Here is a 20,912-nt window from a genome sequence, read left to right as displayed (position 1 = left end):
TATATCTAGTGGCTGTTCTGTCTCTGACCCCAGATAAGTTTATTAGGGTGCACAATATTTTGGGGAACACAATACCACCCCATTTATGTATTCCCCCAAATTTCATGCATGAATAGTCACAGTAGCATTGCTTCTAACAGCACAAAAGGAGAAATGCCACAAGTGTCCATCAACTGATAAATGGATGAACACAGTGTGGTAAACCGTTTATTTGAATAGGACTCAGCAATAAGAAGAAATAGACTATACCTGTTACAACAGGGATGAACCTGAGAACATTACACTGAATGAACAAAGGAAGAGAAAAAGGACACACATTGTATGACTCCATTCAAAAGAGGTGCCCAGAACAGAGAGACCCACAGATAGAAGCAGAGTGATGGATGCCGAGCATTTTCCTTGCTGAGACCATGGAAATGTGAGACTGGACACTGAAGTGACCGAAGTAGGCAGGAATGATGGTTGTTCAACATTGTGAATACACAGAAAACCACTGAACTGTTCACTTTTTGAGTACCTAGAAAAAACGTCAATGTGGGAAGAGGGATCTCCAATCTTACTATGTTAGCTTTATAATTCTGCACAATTTTGGTCATGCTAAATTTATAATTTTATCTTGTGTTTCCTGCTTCAAATTACTTTGTGAACAGCACATTTCCCTGTGCTGTTAAAGGCTCTAACAATCAGATTTGACAGATGTTATGTTCCTTGTTACACAGATGCACTAAGAGTTACTCCATGGCTTCCACCTTTCCACCGCACAGCTTCCATGCGCTGCAGACAAAGGCAGCTTAGCACCAGGGCCACATTAAGACTTGTAAGACAGATTTTTCGAGACAGGGTTTCTCTGTGTAGTGTTGGTGCCTTTCCTGGAACTTGCTTTGGAGACCAGGCTGGCCTCAAACTCACAGAAATCCGCCTGCCTCTGCCTCCCGAGTGCTGGGATTAAAGGTATGCACCACCACCACCGCCTGGCTTAAGTGTTTTTTAAATTTCTCATTTGTGCATATGGAGGAGGAGGATGTGCCACGGTCCACATGTGGAAGTCAGAGGCCTTTTACACTTACTTCTGTGGGTTGTGGGGATGGAACTCAGGTGGCCTGGCCTGTATGACATGTGTCTGTCCCCACTGAGCCATCTAACCAGCCCAAAAATTGGAAATCAAAACCATTTAGTTTGGGACCAGGCATTATAGAGAGCACTCCTTTAATCCCAGCACTCGGGAGGCAGAGGCAGGTGGATCTCTGCGAGTTCAAGGTCAACCTGGTCTACAGAGTGAGTTCCAGGACAGTCAGGCTGTTACATAGAGAAATCCTGTCTTGAAAAACAAAACGAAAAAGTTTAAAGTCAGAGCACACTGATCTATGTTTTTAAAAACAGACTTGTGGTTACCTTGGGAAAGGAATAAATTGAAACGAGGTGTGTGAGCGGCTTCAGAGGGGCTGGGGACAGTCTCGAGGCTGGACTAAGTGACAGGTGACAGCTGGCCTGTGCACCACAGTCTGCTTGCGGCACTCGGAAGGTAACCTTGTCTCCATTTTCCTCTCCTGTCTTTGTTTTGCTGCTCTCGGAAGGTAACCTTGTTTCCAATTTCCTCTCCTGTCTTTGTTTTGCTGCTCTTGCTTCGTTTCTCTGAGGTCTCACATAGTCCAGGCTTTGCTCTAACAGATTATGGAGCCCTGGGCTGGTTTTGAACTGCTGACCTTCCCTCTTCCACTTTTTTTTCCATCTTATTTCTATGTGCATGGGTGTTTTGTCCGCATGTATGTCTATGTACCAAGTGCATGCAAAGAGGGCGTCAGATCACCTAAGACCGGAGTTACAGCCGGTTGTGAGCCACCCTGTGGACGCTGGGAAGAGAACCCAGTCCTCTGCAGGAGCAGCCAGTGCTCTGACTAGTGAGCAGCTCCACAGCCCCAAATTGTCTTTTTGTTTAGATCAGCTTTGTTTGCATCGGCTCTCTATCAGTTAAGTACGTTTATCTATCATCCTTTATCAAGGCCAATTTTTGTGTATTTTTGGTTTTCAGTTTTATTTACTATTGTAGGGTTTTAGTCAAACATGCCATTGTTTGCTTTGGGATTCATTATTTACTGCCAATGTGGTTTTTGTTTGTTTTGTTTTAAAAAATCCTTTTTCGGGCCGGGCGGTGGTGGCGCACGCCTTTAATCCCAGGGAGGCAGAGCCAGGCGGATCTCTGTGAGTTCGAGGCCAGCCTGGGCTACCAAGTGAGTTCCAGGAGAGGCGCAAAGCTACACAGAAAAACCCTGTCTCAAAAACCAAAAAAAAAAAAAAAAAAAATCCTTTTTCATCCAAAGGTCAGAGAAATCGACTGTATCCCAGTTTAAAAAAATAACTTTAAAATCACACTTTCATGAAGTTTTTTTTAAAAACCTTTCCCCTGTCAAAAGTATCTGACAGGGTATAATATAGTCCAAGCTGGCCTTGAACTTCTCATCCTCCTGCCTCTCTCTCTCTCTCTCTCTCTCTCTCTCTCTCTCTCTCTCTCTCACACACACACACACACACACACACACACACACACACACACACACACACACACGGATGGGGATTTTATGCCTGCATCACCAGGGTTAATGAAGCCATTTTAAAGTGTGTTTCCCCAACGGCAGCAAGAAGCATGCAGTAAGTGCTCATGCTACACTTGCTAGTTGGCATCTTACTCTTTTATATGCTGTCTTTCAAGGTAATCTGAAATTAAAATGAAAATGAAGGTGTTTTTTTTTAAACAAAAGATAAGGTCTAGATAATATGAAGTATCTCATTTTTTGAAAAGAGAATGCCAGCTAAAAACTAAGCTTAAAGCCGGGCGGTGGTGGCACACACCTTTAATCCCAGCACTCGGGAGGCGGGAGGCAGAGGCAGGCGGATCTCTGTAAGTTCAAGGCCAGCCTGGGCTACAGAATGAGACCCAGGAAAATCGCAAAGCTAAACAGAGAAACCCTATCTCAAAAACAAAAACAAACAAACAAAAAAACTCTAAGCTTAAAACCTCTTAGTTATTTGTTCGTGGGGTTCTGGAAATTTCTTCTATCCTCAAGAGAAGACAGTTACTTATAAAGTGCATGTGTATATTAAAAAAACCCTGCTGTCACAAGTGATCAAAGTGGTGAGAGTGAGTGCCAGGGGAGTGCTCAGCCACAAAGGGGACATTACATTATCACCCTGACTCCTGCAAGGCTCAGGGACCATCTCAGCAGAGGGAGGAGAAAGGGTCAGAGCCCGAGACTCTCGGGAGGATCAGAGTCAAACTGTCTATGCCTCTGGAACATGCGGACAACACTCATATAGCTTAATCCTAACGAATGCAGCAGATCCTGAGATATTTTTCCAAGCTATGGATAAATATATTATTAAACAATTACCAAGATGCTTTAACTATATAATGCAAATATACTTAAACAGTAATCCATAAAACTTCTATGTCTTGGTTGGTAGTTCTGTCAACTTGAGACAAGCCAGATTCATCTCTGAAGAGGAATTCTCAATGAAGAAAGTGTCTTCATGGTGTTTGCCTGGAGGCATGTCTGTAGCATATTTTCTTCATTAATAACTAATGTGGGCGGGCCCAGTTCACCAGGGTGGTGCTCCCTGTACAGGTGTTCCTGGGCACAGGGAAAGCAGGTTGAGTAAGCCACGAAGAACAAGCCGGTAAGCAGTGTCCCTCCATGGTCTCTGCTTCAGTTCCCGCCCTGGCTTCCCTCAGGGATGGAGTGTGACCTGAGAGTTGTGAGCTGAAATAAACCCTTCCTCTTCCACTTGTTTCTGGCCACAGTGCTCGAGCACAGCAACAGAAACCCAGCTACGACGTCACACACGTGCAGAAGGAAGGAGACGTATAGAAGGGAACGTATATGAAGTATATGAAGAGAAAGTGCTCTAGGGAGAGTCCACACAGTAACATGTCGCCAAAAGTATAAACTCCTCATCCCAGGTTCAATCGAGACTCGAGTTTGGTTTCACTGTCCCTTTAGAAGAAAAGGAAAGTACTTACTGGTTGTAAAGCTCTGGATACCTGACCAAGTTCTGAATGAACTCATTCAGTCCCGCTCTTCTTTGTTTAATAAAATCTGGAAGAGAGACAGACGCACACTAGCAGTCGTATTTCTGTCAGCTGACGGGATTATCGTGAAACATTTATGGGAGAACACGCAAGCACAAAGTGCTATCTCTTAACTGGCATTTGATGTTGAAGGAGGAATAAAAGCTTAAAAACTTAGAAGATCCACACACGTAACCTGAACTTGGACGAGGGCTTTGGAGAAGCTTCAGAAAAGCCACAGCTTCGCCGACAGAGGCCAGAGAGCAGTTAATGCGCACAGTACTTACGTCTCTGGGAGTTAAGTACCTCGACACTGAAAACTGTCTCTTATTGGAAAACCGTTGGCTGTCTGTCCTTAGCGCATCGTATATACATCTTTTTAGCAGTGAAGCAGATTGTACATCATAGGCCTCATGGGCAAAAAAGGTGCAGTAGCAATGCATGCCTGAGGCTGAGGCAGGGGGATCACTCGTTGGAGGCCAGCCTGGGCTACATAGCAAGATTCTGCCTCAGAAAACAAACAAGTTCTGAACAATCCTATTCTTCAAAGCACACACGACCTATGTCTTCAAACTTCAATCAGAACTCAGCAGTTAGACCGTGAAGCTCGTGCTTACCTGGGTCAAAATTATCACCGAAAATTCTCTTGGCAGGAATCTTCAGAGCCATAGCAGGAAACTGTTTCTTCAGCTGAATTTTAAAAAACAGCATTCCATGAGCTAATTTCTAAATCTATTTATGTCTGCACAATACAATATGATCTTAAGGAAAATTTATAAGAGACATTTTAAGTATGATGCTACAGCACACCATACTAATATATATGAATAAAATGCCACAGACTGACTAACCATCCTATTTTGTTCCACTAAATTGTTTAGTATGTATGTGACCTGGACAGGTTACTTAACATCTCTGTGCCAGGGTTAGTTTGTTTTTTTTTTCTCTGTCTGTAAAATGGGGATAGGTGAATCGAGCATCTTGTTGTGCAGTTGAAGAAGATAAATTCATTAAGCACTTAGATTGGAAAATGGCGTCTAGGTTCTGTAGGAACTACTCATCTAACCCTCAGGAAACGTGCTCTTTGTGATCTATAGCAACAGATAATTAACACTTTTCAGAGAAAGTGAATTAATTTTGCCTTCTCTACTCTCAACTCTAGCTTTCTCTTTATTAATACATTTGTTCATCAGATTTGCTTGAGGGAACACTGACTTTCTTTGAAGAAGCACTTGCTGTCTATCCTGAGCACCTACTGTATACAGAAAGAAATTAAACAAGGACAGTCAAGTTGTGAGCTCGCAATAGAAAATCCACACATACACAAAGTACAGCTCTGCCTGGTGACTAGCAGGAAAAACAAAGAATAAAAGAATGCACTCATCACTGCAGGTTACAGGCAGCAAACCCCAGACTCAAGAGGGGAAACAAATGGTACCCCCACAACCAACAAACTGTAAAAACACTTAGCACACTTATCAGCTGGTCACACAAACAGTCGGGACATTCGGTACCAAGGAACTACTGTCCTTATCTTTAGATATGATGGTGATACTGTGTTTTTAGCACTTTTTATCTTTTAGATAAAATTATATTAAAATATTTACAAATTAAATGGCATGTCAGGTTTGTGCCGAAATTACAACCGACTGGTTCATAACATGAAACAAGCTGCCTCGTAGCAGTAACTGAAGGTGGTGATAGTATTTTATTATTTTCTTTCTGTTGTTGTTTTTAGGTTTTTGAGGCGGGGTTTCTCTGTGTAGCCCTGGCTGTCCTGGAACTCACTCTGTAGACCAGGCTAGCCTCGAACTCAGAGATCTGTCTGTCTCTGCTTCCTGACTGCTGGGATCAAAGGCGTGCGCCACCACACCTGGCAATATTTAATTATTTTCTTGTTTATACTAATACAATTACTACTGCCTATTAGACAATTTGTATTAACTAAAGTTAAAAATACAAACCACATTCCATAAAAACATATTTAAGCTGACAATAAAAATATTCACAAATTGAAGTTTTTACTTTTTGTCTTGTTTTTTATTCTAAACAAAGGAAAGGAATTTGTGTTTTCTAACTCAGGGAATGAAGGCTCAGCCTGGCTCCTGTAGTTTTGTTTTGTTTTTTTTCCCCAAGACAGGGTTTCTCTGTGTAGTTTTGTGCCTTTCCTGGAACTCGCTCTGCAGACCAGGCTGGCCTCGAACTCACAAAGATCCTCCTGGCTCTGCCTCCCGAGTGCTGGGATTAAAGGCGTGCGCCACCATCGCTCGGCATGTAGTTTTAAATAATACAACTGAATGATTTTGTGCTGACAAAAAGCAGGATTTAAAACATTTATAGAAAAGACATTTATAAGAAAGGCAAAGTTGCCGGGTGGTGGTGGCGCATGCCTTTAATCCCAGTACTTCGGAGGCAGAGCCAGGCGGATCTCTGTGAGTTCGAGGCCAGCCTGGGCTACCAAGTGAGTTCCAGGACAGGCGCAAAACTACACAGAGAAACCCTGTCTCGAAAAAAAAGACAAAATTATCAAATAAAAAGATGAAGAAAATGAGAGAAATGTGGAGAGATGGGTGTCCAGGGCTATCAGGAGAAGCAAAAGGTCAATTCTCACCGAGCTCCCAAAACAAATAATTTTTTGAAACTACTAGAAAAATTGCAAGGCCAACCCCACTGTTCCTGGCTGCTATTTTTCTTTCAATTGTCATTTAACTCAGTCACTACCTCAAAATCCTTAGGTAAGCAGCATAAAACAATGTATAGGCGATTTAGTTACATAAGCTTTAATGAAAAACAAAGACAAGAAGAGAACAGTACACATCATCCCTGAGTAGCAACATTACAGGCAATAGTTTAATTGATCTGTTTAAGTTTCCCTTTTGTCCAGATTTTCTAGAATATGTAATAATTTACACCAGGACAAGTAACTGTTACTTCAAATTAGAACACTGTTTTTTGTAAGTTCAATTTCAATGAGTGTATAATTTGAGTATTGTTTAGGACATGTACAGTGAAATGCTAAATAAGTGAGTCAGAAGTCTAACGTTAATGACTTAAAAAAACAAAAAACAAACAACAACAAAAAAACCAGAAACACCGTGATTCATCCCACTCCACCTGGGAAACAGTTGGCATCTCAGCCAAGACAACCTTAACTTCCTTAATATATTTTTGAAAACTCTAACAAATGACATTCTACAGATTTACTTATTTTCTCAAACTGTATTTGTGTGTGTGTGTGTGTGTGTGTGTGTGTGTGTGTGTGTGTGTGTGCGCGCGCACGCATGTGCGTGCGCGCTAAAAATCCAGGCACCGGAAGTTCCAGGTGTTTGTGGCCACCCCACGAGGACCCTTCCAAGAGCAGCAAAGGCTATCTTCCCAGCCCCAAGATTTTCATGTTAAAATCAGGAGATGGGGTTAAGAAATGAAAGATTACCTTTCTTTTTTTTTTTTTTTTTTTGTTTTTTTCGAGACAGGGTTTCTCTGTGTAGCTTTGCGCCTTTCCTGGATCTCGCGCTGTAGACCAGGCTGGCCTCGAACTCACAGAGATCCGCCTGCCTCTGCCTCCCGAGTGCTGGGATTAAAGGCGTGCACCACCACCGCCCGGCTGAAAGATTACCTTTCTAAATACAAGCAGAATTTTCTAGAGATGCCCAGTAACCTACTCATTGTATGTACCAGGAGATCAGTATCTTTCATGGCATGGAAGAACTAACAGCTTACACTTGGAGTTGGGAGCACACTTGTTTTCGTTTACTTGTTTGTTTACCATAACTGAAGCAAAACTTGGGACTCAGAGCTGCTCCAATCCAGGCTTCTGCAGTGACGGACTCGAAAGGCATGATCTGAGCATCCTAAGACTTTTAAGACAGCATCTTCCACCAGAGTCAGCCCCTGGCAGAATCTGGCCTGATGCCTTTCAATGACCTTAGTACCTCACTGCATACGTTAAAAACTATGTGCGACTCAAGGTGCTAGATTGCGAACTATTTAATAGCTGGATTATGAATAGAAATGGCGTCAGTTACTTAGACAGCTACTGGTCTCTCAGATTTCAAACTCCAGTGGACAGGTGGAAAAGCAACTCTCATTTAACTGTCTTAGTGCTTGAAGCCCAGAACTGACGACTTCTAAGAATGTCTCAGAAGAGGAGTGTGCGGCTGACACTTTGAGATCTGGGGCTTAGAGCTGAAGATCTGAACCAGAACTGCTTTGATGAATACTGTTATTACTTGGCACAAGTATTTGTGCCTTAATGTCGTCAGACACTGAAATGTCCTTGAGCTCCTCATCGTCTCTCACTGTTCATGTGGAACGGTCTTCCCACATTTCACATGAGACTGTAAGTTAAAGTGTTTTTGGAGAACCCCTTTCCCTTTTCTTCTTGGTAACATGTATTGATTTACTCATTCAAATAAATCACTCCCCTCATGGGGTTTTTATCAAGTGTTTAGCTTTAAATAGAAATGATGTCGTAGCTCAGGTGGTGGTGGCACACGCATTTAATCCCAGCACTTGGGAGGCAGAGGCAGGTGGATCTCTGTGAGTTTGAGGCCAATTTGGTCTACAAAGCGAGATCCAGGACAGCCAGAACGGTTATATAAAGAAACCCTGGTTCGAAAAACAAAAACAAAAAGAAAGACAGGAAGAAATGCTGTAGTCTCTTACGGTGTTGTAAAGTTTGTCAAACTCTGCATATCTCCTGAAGACAAACCACTCGCTTCTGCCCACAGAGACCAGAACCTTATAAACCTGTGGAAACGAAAAAGATATACGTTACCAAATCTTTGCTGTTTAAATACACAGAAACTGTCTGAATATTCATGAAACTGGTAACTGCTGACATGTTCTCCAAGATAAAAATGCATGCCAAGTGAAGCACATATTTCATCTGGTCAATTTTTTGTTTTGTTTTAGCAATGTTAACTATTCTTTACTTTTGGATAATTTAACACTTGCATTTTAAATTTCATGTAAATACCTTCTTTGTAACAAGCTTTTAAAAAAACATACACACAAAATAAAATCTGAGAGGTTTTTCATCCTGATGAGCTCATAATACATAACTCAAGAAAAGACTATGTACTACTGCCCTACATCTGAGTAGCACATCCCTTGCCAGGTGACCGATGCCAGGTGACCGATGCCGGTGGCTCCAGCTGGCTTCATCGCTTCTCTCATAGAAGGGATTCACCTTTGCAGCTCCAGTAAAATAGCACACTAAACTGGCATAACATTTTTGTTATTTCCAGAGAATAACCATGGATACATATGTGCTCATGATCAGAGCTACTGAATTCTAATTCTTTGCCATTCTTGCCTCATATTTTCTTTTCCAAGTCTATAAAAATTTATAGACTTAACTGATGCCATTTTCTTACTTATCAGTTTACTAGGGCCTTCAAATTATAAAGTACTTTCAAAAGTGATGTCAGGCAACAGTAAACACTCATCTACTACCTCTTTTCCTCCCAGATCATCTTCTACACAGCATTTTTCAAATAAAAATTGTATCCTCACATCTTCCTAATGCCATCTTACAAATGTATCTAATATCTTCATATACAGCCTCATTGAATCAGAAGCAACAATCCTTCGAAGCAAGCAAAATTATAACCCCTACTAGATGTGAGAAAATGTCAGTCAAAAAGTTGATTTACTTAATTAAAACACCGTAAAACTTTGACTAAAATCTGTATCATTTCCTGCCCACTAATATCAGATCTGGCATTAAACCAGCAGCAGGTAGAGAATTAACTTTCATCATTCAGCCCAAAGATAGCCTCCGAACACAACTCCACTATGATGGCTCAGAACAGGGGAAATCTTAGAGGACCCAGATTTGGTTCCTAGGACCCACATGACAGATCATAACTATCTGTAACTCCAGTTCTAGGGGATCCTTTTCTGGCCTCTGAGGACACTAAACACAGTCAGTACACAGACATACATGCAGGAAAAATATCTATATCTATATGTATACATTTAGATATCTATATAGATATACATATATATACACACACACAAAGAGAATGAAAAACAATTTTAAAAAGTCTGCCTGTGCAATCATGAAGACAAGAGTTTGGATTCCAGAACTATATAACAGGCTGTGTGTTCTGCACACATCTGTAATCCAAGCTCTGAAGGAAGGCAGAGATGGGAGGTTTACTTTTTGTAAGCAAGAAAACACAAGCCCCAGGTTCACGGAGAGACCCTGCCTCAGATATAGGCATAGAGTGACGGAGGACGACACCTGACTGTAGATGTAACCATCATGTTAAATAAGAAACACAGAGTCAATGCAGAGATGAAAGCCCAAGAGGTCAGAGTAACAGCTAAGCGCTAAAAACCTTACCCTGTCCTTCCCTCCACAAGAGACCTCCTTTCTGTGTCTCTGTCTTTTTATAGACTTTCTGTTCTGCCTTCTCATTGGTTATAAACTCAACTACATGACCTCCTCGTCACTGCCTGTCTGTACAGACCTCCAGGTCTTCTATGGTCAGTATTGAGAATAAAGGCGTATGTCTCCATGCTGGCTGTATCCTTGAACACACAGAGATCTGCCTGTCATGTGATCTGGATTAAAGGCGTGTGCTACCACCGCCTGGCTTCTGCTATGGCTTGCTATTAGCTCTGACCCCCAGGCTACTTTATTTATTAACATACAAATAAAATCACATTTCAGTACAAATAAAATATCACCATACCTAACTACTTCCGTCGTCCATACAGTATGTATGTGCACATATACTACATGAACACATACACACACAAATAAATAGGTAAACAAACATATTAAAGTGTTTACTTTACAGTAACAGTCACTGATAACACTACTAACACATACTCATTGTACCTACTGTTTATAAATCCCTCCAGCAGATACTGTGGCACTAAAAATCAAAATCAGAAATGTCTTTACCTTCAAGGTGGAATAACAGGAAAACATTTTTAAAATGTGGTGGAAGGTAACTAAATGCCGGAAGACACTATGGAAATGTCGAGACAGTAGTCCTTAACATGGGCTCAAGGACTTGGGGAGTCCACAACACTTGACAGTGTGTACAAAGCTAAGAGTGCGCAGACCCATGTCTATAGACACACATCTGACAAGAGGGCATGTGAGCCTCATAAAACTCTCCAACGGGACTGGAAAATAGGCAAAAATCTGCAAGAAAGGACAATTACTGTTACAGCAGCCAGAGGGCTTTGTGAGGACAGCTCCTTCAAAAGTAAACCTGGACACGTGCCGAGGAGAGGAGGCAGGTTCCTGGGTAGGAAAGAACACGGGCGGAAGTGGAAACACTCGCTATACTTAGTCTCTTAAGCGTCCTGCGACACCTACCGTGAATCTCTTCTTTTTCTCTCTGTGTTCGTCAGAGCTGGGGATGCTGACACTCGGGCAGCTCTCCTCCTTGCAGTCCATGGTACAATCTCTGCACTCACTGTCTCCAAGGTCACAGAAACTGAGTCTGAAGTTTCAAAGTCCAGCAGAGGGTAAATACAATGAGCTAATCCAAAATACGAAACCTCTTGAGGCCATGTTCAAACTCCATCATGGAGCCTTAAACAACAGGAAAAAACACAATTAGCAAACCAATTGAAAAACAGCATTATGAGGCTGCAGGGACAGCTCGGCAGTCAAGGGAGCTGGCCATTCTCAATACCAGCTTTGCTCTTTGGAGGGCCAGAGTTCCCAGCACAACATCAGGGGGCTCACAGCTTCCTGGATCTCCAGCTTCAGAGTATCTGATGCCCTCATCTAGCCTTTGAGGGCAACTGCACACACACACACACACACACACACACACACACACACACACACACACATCCCAGAGATGAAGGGATGGTTCAACATACAAAAAAACAGTAAATGTAATCCAACATATAAACAAATTGAAAGAAAAAAATAAAACAACAACAAAAACCCACATGATCATATCACTAGAAGCAGAAAAGGCCTTTGACAAAATCCAACCCCACTTCATGATAAAAGTCCTTGGGGAGATTAGGGATACAAGGGACATACCAAAACATAATAAAGGCAATCTACAGCAAGCCTAGAACCAACAACATATTAAATGGATAGAAACTCAAAGCAATTCCACTAAAGTCAGGAATAGTACAAGCCTGTCCACTCTCTCTCTATCTATTCAATACAGCACTTGAAGTCTCAGCTAGAGCAATAAGACACATGAAGGAGATCAAGGGGATAAAATTGGAAAGATAGAAATCAATGTATCTTTATTTGCAGATGATATGATAGTATACATAAGTGACCCGAAAAATTCCACCAGGGGCCGGGCAGTGGTGGCACATGCCTTTAATCCCAGCACTCAGGAGGCAGAGCAGGTGGATCTCTGTGAGTTCAAAGCCTGGTCTACAGAGTGAGTTCTAGGACAGGCTCCAAAGCTATACCTGAGAAACCCTGTCTCAAAAAACAAAACAAAACAACAAAAAATTCCACCAGGGAACTCCTACAGCTGATAAAACACTGTTAGGGAAGTGGCTGGATACAAGGTTAACTAAAAAAAAAAAAAAATCAGTAGTTCTCCTATATACAAATGACAGACTAAGAAAGAAATCCGGGAAACAACACCCTTCACAATAGTCTAAAAAAATATAAAATATCTTAGCATAACTCTAACCAAGCAAGTCAAAGACTTGGACAAGAACTTCAAGTCTTTGAAGAAAGAATTTGAAGAAGATATCAGAAGATGGAAAGATCTCCCATGCTCATGGATGGGTAGGATTGACATACTAAAAATGGCCAATTTACCAAAAGCAATCTACAGATTCAACACAATCTCCATCAAAATTCCAACATAATTCTCCACAAATCTTGAAAGAACAATCCTCAACTTCATATGGAAAAAACAAACAAACAAATAAAAACAGGATAGTTAAAAACAATCCTGTATAATAAAAAAACTGGAGGTTCTTCTTGAAATCCCTGATCTCAAGCTGTACTACAGAGACACAGTAATAAAAAAAAAAAAACAGCATGATATTGGCATAAAAACAGACATGTTGATCAATGGAACTGAACTGAAGACACAGACCTAAATCCACACACCTATGGACACCTGATCTTGATAAAAAAAATGTCAGAAATACACACTGGAAAAAAAAGACAGCATCTTCAACAAATGGTGCTGGTATAACTGGATGTCGGCATGTAGAAGAATGCAAATAGATCCATACTTATCACCATGTACATAATTCAACTCCAAATGGATCAAAAAGTGCAAGAGAAAGTGGAGAATAGTCTTGAACGCACTGGTATAGGAGACTAACTGAACAGAACATCAATAGCACAGACACTAAGATCAACAATAATAAATGGACTTCATGAAACTGAGAAGCTTCTGTATGGGAGAGGACACCATCATTTGGACAAAGTGGCAGCCTACAGAATGGGAAAGGGTTTTTTTTTCAACTCTATATCCAAAACAGAACCAATATCCAAACTATAAAAAGAACTCAAGAAACTAGATATCAAAAAAACAGAATAATCCAATTTAAAAACAAGGTACAGATCGAAACAGAGAATTTTAAAGAGAGGAAACTCAAATGGCTGAGAAACACTTAATGAAATGTTCAACATCCTTAGACATCAGGGAAATGCAAATCAAAAGTACTTTGAGATTCCACCTTACAACTGTCAGAATGGCTAAGTTCAATAACACAAGTGAGAGCTCATGCTGTGGAGGATGTGGAGCAAGGGAACACTTCTCCATCACTTGTGGGAGTGCAAACTTGTACAGCCACTATGGAAATCAATACTGTGGTTCCTTAGAAAGACAGGAATCAATCTACCTCAAGATCCAGGTATACCCCTCCTAGGCATATACCCAAAGGATGCTCAATCATACCACAGAGACACATGTTCAACCATGTTCACCACTGCTCTATTCATAATAGCCAGAAACTGGAAACAACCTAGATGTCCCTCAACAGAAGAATGGATAAAGAAAATGTGGTACATTTACACAATGGAGTGTTGCTCAGTTGTAAAAATGACATGAAATTTGCAGGCAAATGAATGGAATTAGGAAAGAATCATCCACCATAAGGTAGCCCAGACTCCAAAAGATAAATATGGCATGTGTTCACTTATATGTGGCTAGTAGCCATTAAATAAATGATTACCAATCTACAATCTGTAGACGCAGAGAGGTTAGGTATAGAGGAGGGGACTGGAAGATACATGGATCTCTCTGAGAGGGGTTAATGAAATAGATTTTATAGGTGGACTGGGGGGGGGCAGAAGGGAACGGAGGGGTCAGGTTGGGAGTGAGAGGGGAGATGGCATTGAGAGGTGGGATGGAAAACTAGCGCAGTGGAAAGTTCCTAAAATATATGAAGGCGATCCTAATAAAGTCTCCAAATCATGAGGGAAATAAGAGTCCCAGCTGGCCATCTCTTGTCACCAAATGGAGCTTCTAGTATTTGTACTGGGTTAGTCAACTGAGTTGTTGGCCAATGGGTCCCATGGAAATCCCCAAACAACCCAGGCTGTTGCCAAGACAATAAGTTGCTCTCCACAAACTGACAGCAAAGCCCATTGCTGAAGACAACACCCACACAACTTATTGTATACAGAGAGATCAAGCTGGTGCCTACACAGAACCTTCACCCCCATGTTCTAGTGTCTTTAGTATGGTAAATACTCTGCAGGCAACCAAAAGAGAAATGTAAACACCAAGCCAGCCACAAAACCTTTGATCTACAATCTTCCTGCCTGCAAGATATGCTGGGGCAATGGTGGCACAAAGCTTGTGGGAGTAACCAACCAATGTCTGATCTGACTCAAGGCCCACTCCAGGAGATGGAACCCATACCCAACACTGTTTGGGTGGCCAAGAAACAGAGACCAGATAGCCCAGAGACTGAGGGTAAAACCAAATACTACTGGTCAAAAAAATTATATGTGTGTAGTGACAAAACAACTCCTAATGATATGCTGCTACATTCATAGATCAGTGCTGTGTTCAGCCATTACAGAGAGGCTTCCTCCTGCAGCAGACAGGAACAAATACAGAGATCCACAGCCAGACACGCAGAGAGAACCTTGGAATACACAGCTCTAAATAGGATGCCTCCATCAAACCCCTTCCCTCAGAGCTCAGGGAACCCTGAGGAAGAGTAGGCAGGAAGAGTGTGGGAACCAGAGAGGGTGGAGGACATCAGAAGAACAGGTCCCTCTAAATCAACTGGGCAAAGTTCATATGAACTCACAGAGACTGAAGCAGCATGCACAGGGCTGACATGGGTCTGCACTAGGTCCTCTGAATATATACGTGTGTGTGTGTGTGTGTGTGTGTGTGTGTGTGTGTGTGTGTGTGTGTGTGATAGCTTCCAGTTTAGTATTTTTATGGGACTCCTGGTGTGGGAGCAAGTGGGTCTCTGATTCTAGCACATTCTCTTGGAGCTCTATTCCCATTGTTGATTTGCCTTGTCCAACTTCAATGTGATGGTTTTTGTTTTATCTTATTTTATTTTATTTTGCTATGTTTGGTTGTTATCTCTTAGAAGCCTGTTCTTTTTTTCTAATGAGAGACAGAAAGGGAGTGGATCTGGATGGGAGAGGAGGTGAGGAGGAACAGGAAGGGGTAGAAGGAGAGGAAACTGTAATCCAGATATACTGACTGATAAAAGCATCTATTTTTAGCAAAAGGGAAAGATATAAAAACGGGACACATTAGTAAGTGGTAGCCCTTCTAGGGAGGGAGAAGACACAGTGACATGTAAGGTATCACTGGATGGGTGCAGAGAGATGACAGAGTACTGGAAATCCAAGTGGCTGATGAGATGGTAACAGGGGCTGGTTACTTCCAGCTGTCCTTGAAGGTGTACACAAAGCAAGTAACTGGTTGAATGTGGCTGCTTTATAGTCTTTAGTTTCTTATAGCTGCCAGCAGATAGCACTAAGAATAAAGGCCAGAATTTAAAGGTAACTGGTGAAGAACAATTAAACAAGCAGCCTTGTAGTCTTAGATGCTAACACAGGACACTTGTTGGAGAGCAGATTTTGGATGATGAATTCAAGCATTTGGGCAACATGAGTGAGGCTCAGAATGATGGCCTCCAATTCCACTCAACTTAACTTTGCAGCTCAGTGAAGCTCCCTGAACTCGTCGAGTGACATCCAGATATCCAATGTCTTCGAATCCCCATGCTCCATGTGACCCTTTCAAGTTGTTTTTCAAAGATATGCCAATTCCCCATCAAGTTCTCACTCTTCTTTATTACCACATAACCCAATTGAGCTCACAAAGAAGTTTAAGACAAACCAAGAACACATTCGATATTAGATTATCATGACCCATTAAAAGGTCACAAGCAGGGCTGGAGAGATGGCTCAGTGGTTAAGAACACTGATTACTCTTCCAAGGGACCTTGGGTTCAATTCCCAGCACCCATGTGGCAGCTCACAACTGTCTGTAACTCCAGTTCTAGGGGTTCTGGCATCATCACACAGATATACATGCAGCCAAAACTTCAATGTATATTTTTAAAAAAAGGTCACAAACATATCAATCTTTTTTCAAGGCCTTTCCCAAGAGTAATCTGCCACCACCTCAGGGTATATATCCACTGTAGACTGTAGAAAGGGAAACACAAAACCCTTCCAAAAGTTATTGGACACCACCTCTGAACTGACACTAATCTCTGGGGACCCAAAATATGCTCTACTTGTCAGAATGAGGCTTCTAAAGATAGTGTAAGAGATAACATTGGCCCTAACATAATCACAGATTTATCTTGTGTCTATTTCCCTAGTCCTGAAATTTCATTAATAACATATGTAAGAGTAACTAGTCAAAGCCCCGATAATGGATCCTTGTCTTGTCAAAAAAGCTACTACAGGAGGGAGCCTTGTAGAAGCCTCTGGCAAGCATCCAGAGAAGAACAAGAGCTGACTACCCTTGGAGTTTGTCAGCAGCTACTGCCCATTTGGTTCCTGACTTACAACCCTTAGGACTGACCACTCTATTCTCACTGAGAAAGTAACAAAGAGTACTCCACCCACTATCCCCTGTGAGTTCAGAAATCAGTATCACTATCAAAAAGCTGATCAATCGGAAGTGTTGATTCCTATCATATCCCCACTTAAACTGCCTGCTTACCTGGGCCAGAGCCCAAAAAAAATCTTGAAACATGACTGTTGGCTGCCCAAATCTAACCAGGTGGTTCTACTAATTCCACAGGCAACCCTAGATGGGATACTTTGGGAGAGTGACTGTTGGGATAATCCCTGATTGCAAGTATATGGCTCATGACCCAGTAAATGTCCTTTCTAACAGCATCAGTAAAGACAAGGAGATGCAGTTTGCTATCACATGACAGAAACAGCAGTACCTATCATTCACTGCCATACCAGAGAGCTACATTGCATTGTTGTCATAATATAGTCTAGACTCTAGAGGGACCATGATCATGTGGACTCCACAGGCCACCACACTGATCCACCACATTGATGTCGTTAGCTTAACTGGCCCCAGTGAACAAAAAATAGCAAACACTCTGGATGCCTGTGTAAGCCACAGAAACAGGGTATGGGAAGAAAATGCCCCAGAAGCTCTGGGAGCTGCTATGAAGATGGTTGGTTCCCTAGGGCTTCACTGCTCTGAGGCAGGATGTCCTGTCTCAAGTGAGAGATGACACTGCTTCCATTGAGACGTGAGCAACACAACGCAGAATTCACGTCTGGACTGTCTGTTCTGTCCCGCTTGCTCAGAAACCCAGAAGGGCTGGCAGTTTTTATCGACAACGTCGGTTCTACAGGGTACCGTAACGGTGAGGGCTGCCCTGGCCCCTGCGCCTCTGCTTCGTCACTCAACAGAGCTAGAAAAGACATGGCAGGCAAGGATGGTGGAAGGGTCTCAGACAAGCATCAGGAAGAGTAAGAGCTACCGACCCTTAGGATTTGCCAACAGCTACTGTCTGTTCGGTTCCCGGCTTGGTACTCAGCCTGGGGATGTCCAAGAGACTGATGACAGGAACGGAAAAGGAACAGGGAACTAGCTCGGTCACCAAATCAAACCACTATGTACGTACAGCAGCATTCCACTTGGTATAGTAAAGGCAAAACGGATTCTGGACAAGTCTGGATAGCCCAAGTATGTGTGCAGGGGTAAGCGGTAGATTCCACCGGTAACAGGATTAAACCCAGATGGTCTGATGTTGGAGTTTTATCCATCTATCACGTGGTCTCCTCGATATGTACATACACTCTACAGAGTCCTACAGGAACCAATGGAGAAGACTTGTTTGTTTTCTTTTTTGGTTTGAGACAGGGTTTTACTACATTGCCCAGGCTAGACTTGAACTCCTGAGCTCAAGTGATCCTATTATCTCAGCTTCCTAAGTAGTTGGGCCCATAAGAACATGTCACTAGGCCTGTCTTTCATGAACTTACCTGTAAGTAGTCAAAAGTAAAATTAGCAAAAAGTAACATTAATTTTACTATGAATTTCATTCTCTCTCTCTCTCTCTCTCTCTCTCTCTCTCTCTCTCTCTCTCTCTCTCTCTCTCTCTCTCTGGTTTTTCGAGACAGGGTTTCTCTGCATAGCCTTGGCTGTCCTGGAACTCACTCTGTAGACCAGGCTGGCCTCTAACACACAGAGATCCGCCTGCCTCTGCCTCCTGAGTGCTGGGATTAAAGGTGTGTGCCACCACTGCCCGTCAGCAATTCACATTCTCCAAAGGCATCCTCTGGTCACACACTAAACAGCAGAAGGAAAGGAGGCCCGACAAAGAGAAACAAAGCATAAATGACAAAGACAGTAACAGGAAAGGGGTGTGCCTTCACTCCGCCAAGAGCCCGAAGACTACCCTGCAGTTGTTCCTGGGGGCGGCTGGCCCTCCCTGGCAAACAAGACAGGGCTCTGTTGAGACTAAATCATTAGACGCCGATTCACAGCAGAAAAAGGAAGCCTACTAACCAACCACCTCTCCTTATTGCTCTAGCTGAGACCTCAAATGCTACACTGAACAGGTGTGGAGAGGGTGGACAGCCTTGTCTTGTTCCCGAATGCGGAAGCTGGAGGATGGGGAAGAGTACTCTGAAGTGCTGTCTTCTGGACATGATGTTGCTCTTGCCTCATGAACACAGAGCAGCCCTAGCCACATGTATAAGACCTGAACAAGACTGAGCCAGTCCACACTCCAGCATGGAGGGCCCACCCCTAACGGAGAAGCTACTGGCAGCTTATGGCTGTTGAGAGTCATTTTTCTTTGGTGGTATGGCCCTGATAGGCGTCCATACTTCAGTGGTCAGTCCCACATCCATGTGTACATTAGACAGCACTAACTGTCCTCAGTGCATTATTAAAAATAAAACAAAAAAAACACGGATGTGTTTGAAAGCGTCTAGGGAAAAAGGGGGGTTATGGATATGATCAAAAAACACTGTATGAAATTCTCAATGAAATTATTAAAAATTTAAGCCGGGCGGTGGTGGCGCACGCCTTTAATCCCAGCACTCGGGAGGCAGAGGCAGGCGGATCTTTGTGAGTTCGAGGCCAGCCTGGTCTCCAAAGCGAGTTCCAGGAAAGGCGCAAAGCTACACAGAGAAACCCTGTCTCGAAAAACCAAAAAAAAAAAAAAAAAAAAAAAAAAATTTAAAAAATGAACAAAGCTATTTGAATTTGCATTTTCCTGATGCCTGAGTTTGTTAAACTCTTTACAAATATTTATTCATTAGACAATTTTTATATTGATATTTAGGGTTCTTTTTATATTATGAATATTAATATCGTATTGAATGTATAATTTGCAAAATTTTTAGCCTGTATGCTGTTTATTCACTCTGCAGACAATTTCCACTGCTGTATAAAAACTTCTAAAATTCATTGAATCTCACTAGTCAGTTCTTTGGATTATTCCTGATCCTATTAGAGCCCTTTTAAGAATGCTCTTGCATATGTGTATTTGAAATTTTTTATGGGTTTTTTTGTTTTTTGTTTTTTTGTTTGTTTTTTTGCCATCCAGCTGTATCTGAGTTTCTCGTAAAAGCAGTAAGTTCTCTGATCCATTTTGAAATGATTTGGGTTCACAGAGTCATGAATCTCACTGGTTTTTTTCTTTTGTATATACGTAATCAGTACCTTTTGGAGAGGCTATCATTTTTACAGTGTGCATTTTTGACATTTTTTTTTTTGAATACTTAGGTGGCTGTAGCTACGCTTTTTCATCTAGGTCCTGCTTTTTTTTTTTTTTTTTTTAATCCTGTTCCTTTGCTGAAAGTATTTATTAGATCTGAGAATTGTCACACGAAGTCTTTAGGATGCTTTGTGTATCATATCATTTGCAAATCTCCATAATTTATCTTTTCCCTTTTCTTTATCTTTCAAGTTTTATTTTGTTTCTTCTTTGACTGCTGTAGATATGGCTTTGGGTGAGATATTGGATAACAGAAGAGAGAGTGGACATTCTTGTTCCATTTTAGTGGAAACGCTTTCAGTGTTTCCCCATTCAGCAGTTTGTGGGTGACAGGTTTGACACATACGACCTTTAAATGCTATATCTTCCTTCCACTCCTAGATTTCTCTCTGTTTTAGTTATAAAGAGATGTTGAACTTTTCAAAGGTCCTTTTGTAAATATTACTAATTTTCTTTCTTTTTAGCAAACTGATTCTTTGGTTGATCTTAATACTATTATTCTCTTAGTCATTAATCTGTACCCAAATCTTTATTTGCCATCAATGATTTTCCTTTGGACGATTTTCTTCTTTTTTCTAGGACCTTGAGGTTCATAATTTGGTTGCTTACCTGGGATATTTCTTTTTCCCTTTTTTATGTAAACAATCTAGCTACAATTTTTTTTCCTTTGGACTGCTTTAAG

The 20,912-nt window shown here is 41.8% G+C and overlaps 1 protein-coding gene across 6 annotated transcripts in view; it reads right to left on the bottom strand.

Moving 5' to 3' along the window:
* The window catches only part of Sgk3 (serum/glucocorticoid regulated kinase family member 3), a 120,680-nt gene that overhangs the window by 34,222 nt on the left and 65,546 nt on the right, over positions 1-20,912 (bottom strand). For all 6 annotated transcript variants that reach the window (XM_052717606.1, XM_052717611.1, XM_052717610.1 and 3 more), the window contains exons 2-5: positions 11,406-11,624; positions 8,729-8,812; positions 4,681-4,753; positions 4,016-4,091 (exon numbers count right to left, since the gene is read on the bottom strand). In XM_052717606.1, coding sequence (XP_052573566.1) covers positions 4,016-4,091; positions 4,681-4,753; positions 8,729-8,812; positions 11,406-11,486 — 314 coding nt within the window. In that variant the 5' untranslated portion in view covers positions 11,487-11,624. The remainder of the gene's footprint in view (positions 1-4,015; positions 4,092-4,680; positions 4,754-8,728; positions 8,813-11,405; positions 11,625-20,912) is intronic.

This window comes from Peromyscus californicus, unplaced genomic scaffold (genome assembly GCF_007827085.1).
Source record: "Peromyscus californicus insignis strain IS unplaced genomic scaffold, ASM782708v3 Scaffold_5__1_contigs__length_169319896, whole genome shotgun sequence".
In the NCBI taxonomy this organism is placed as follows: Eukaryota; Metazoa; Chordata; class Mammalia; order Rodentia; family Cricetidae; genus Peromyscus; species Peromyscus californicus.
Note: the sequence above shows the minus strand (reverse complement) of the source record. Positions and strands in the feature narration are given on the sequence as shown.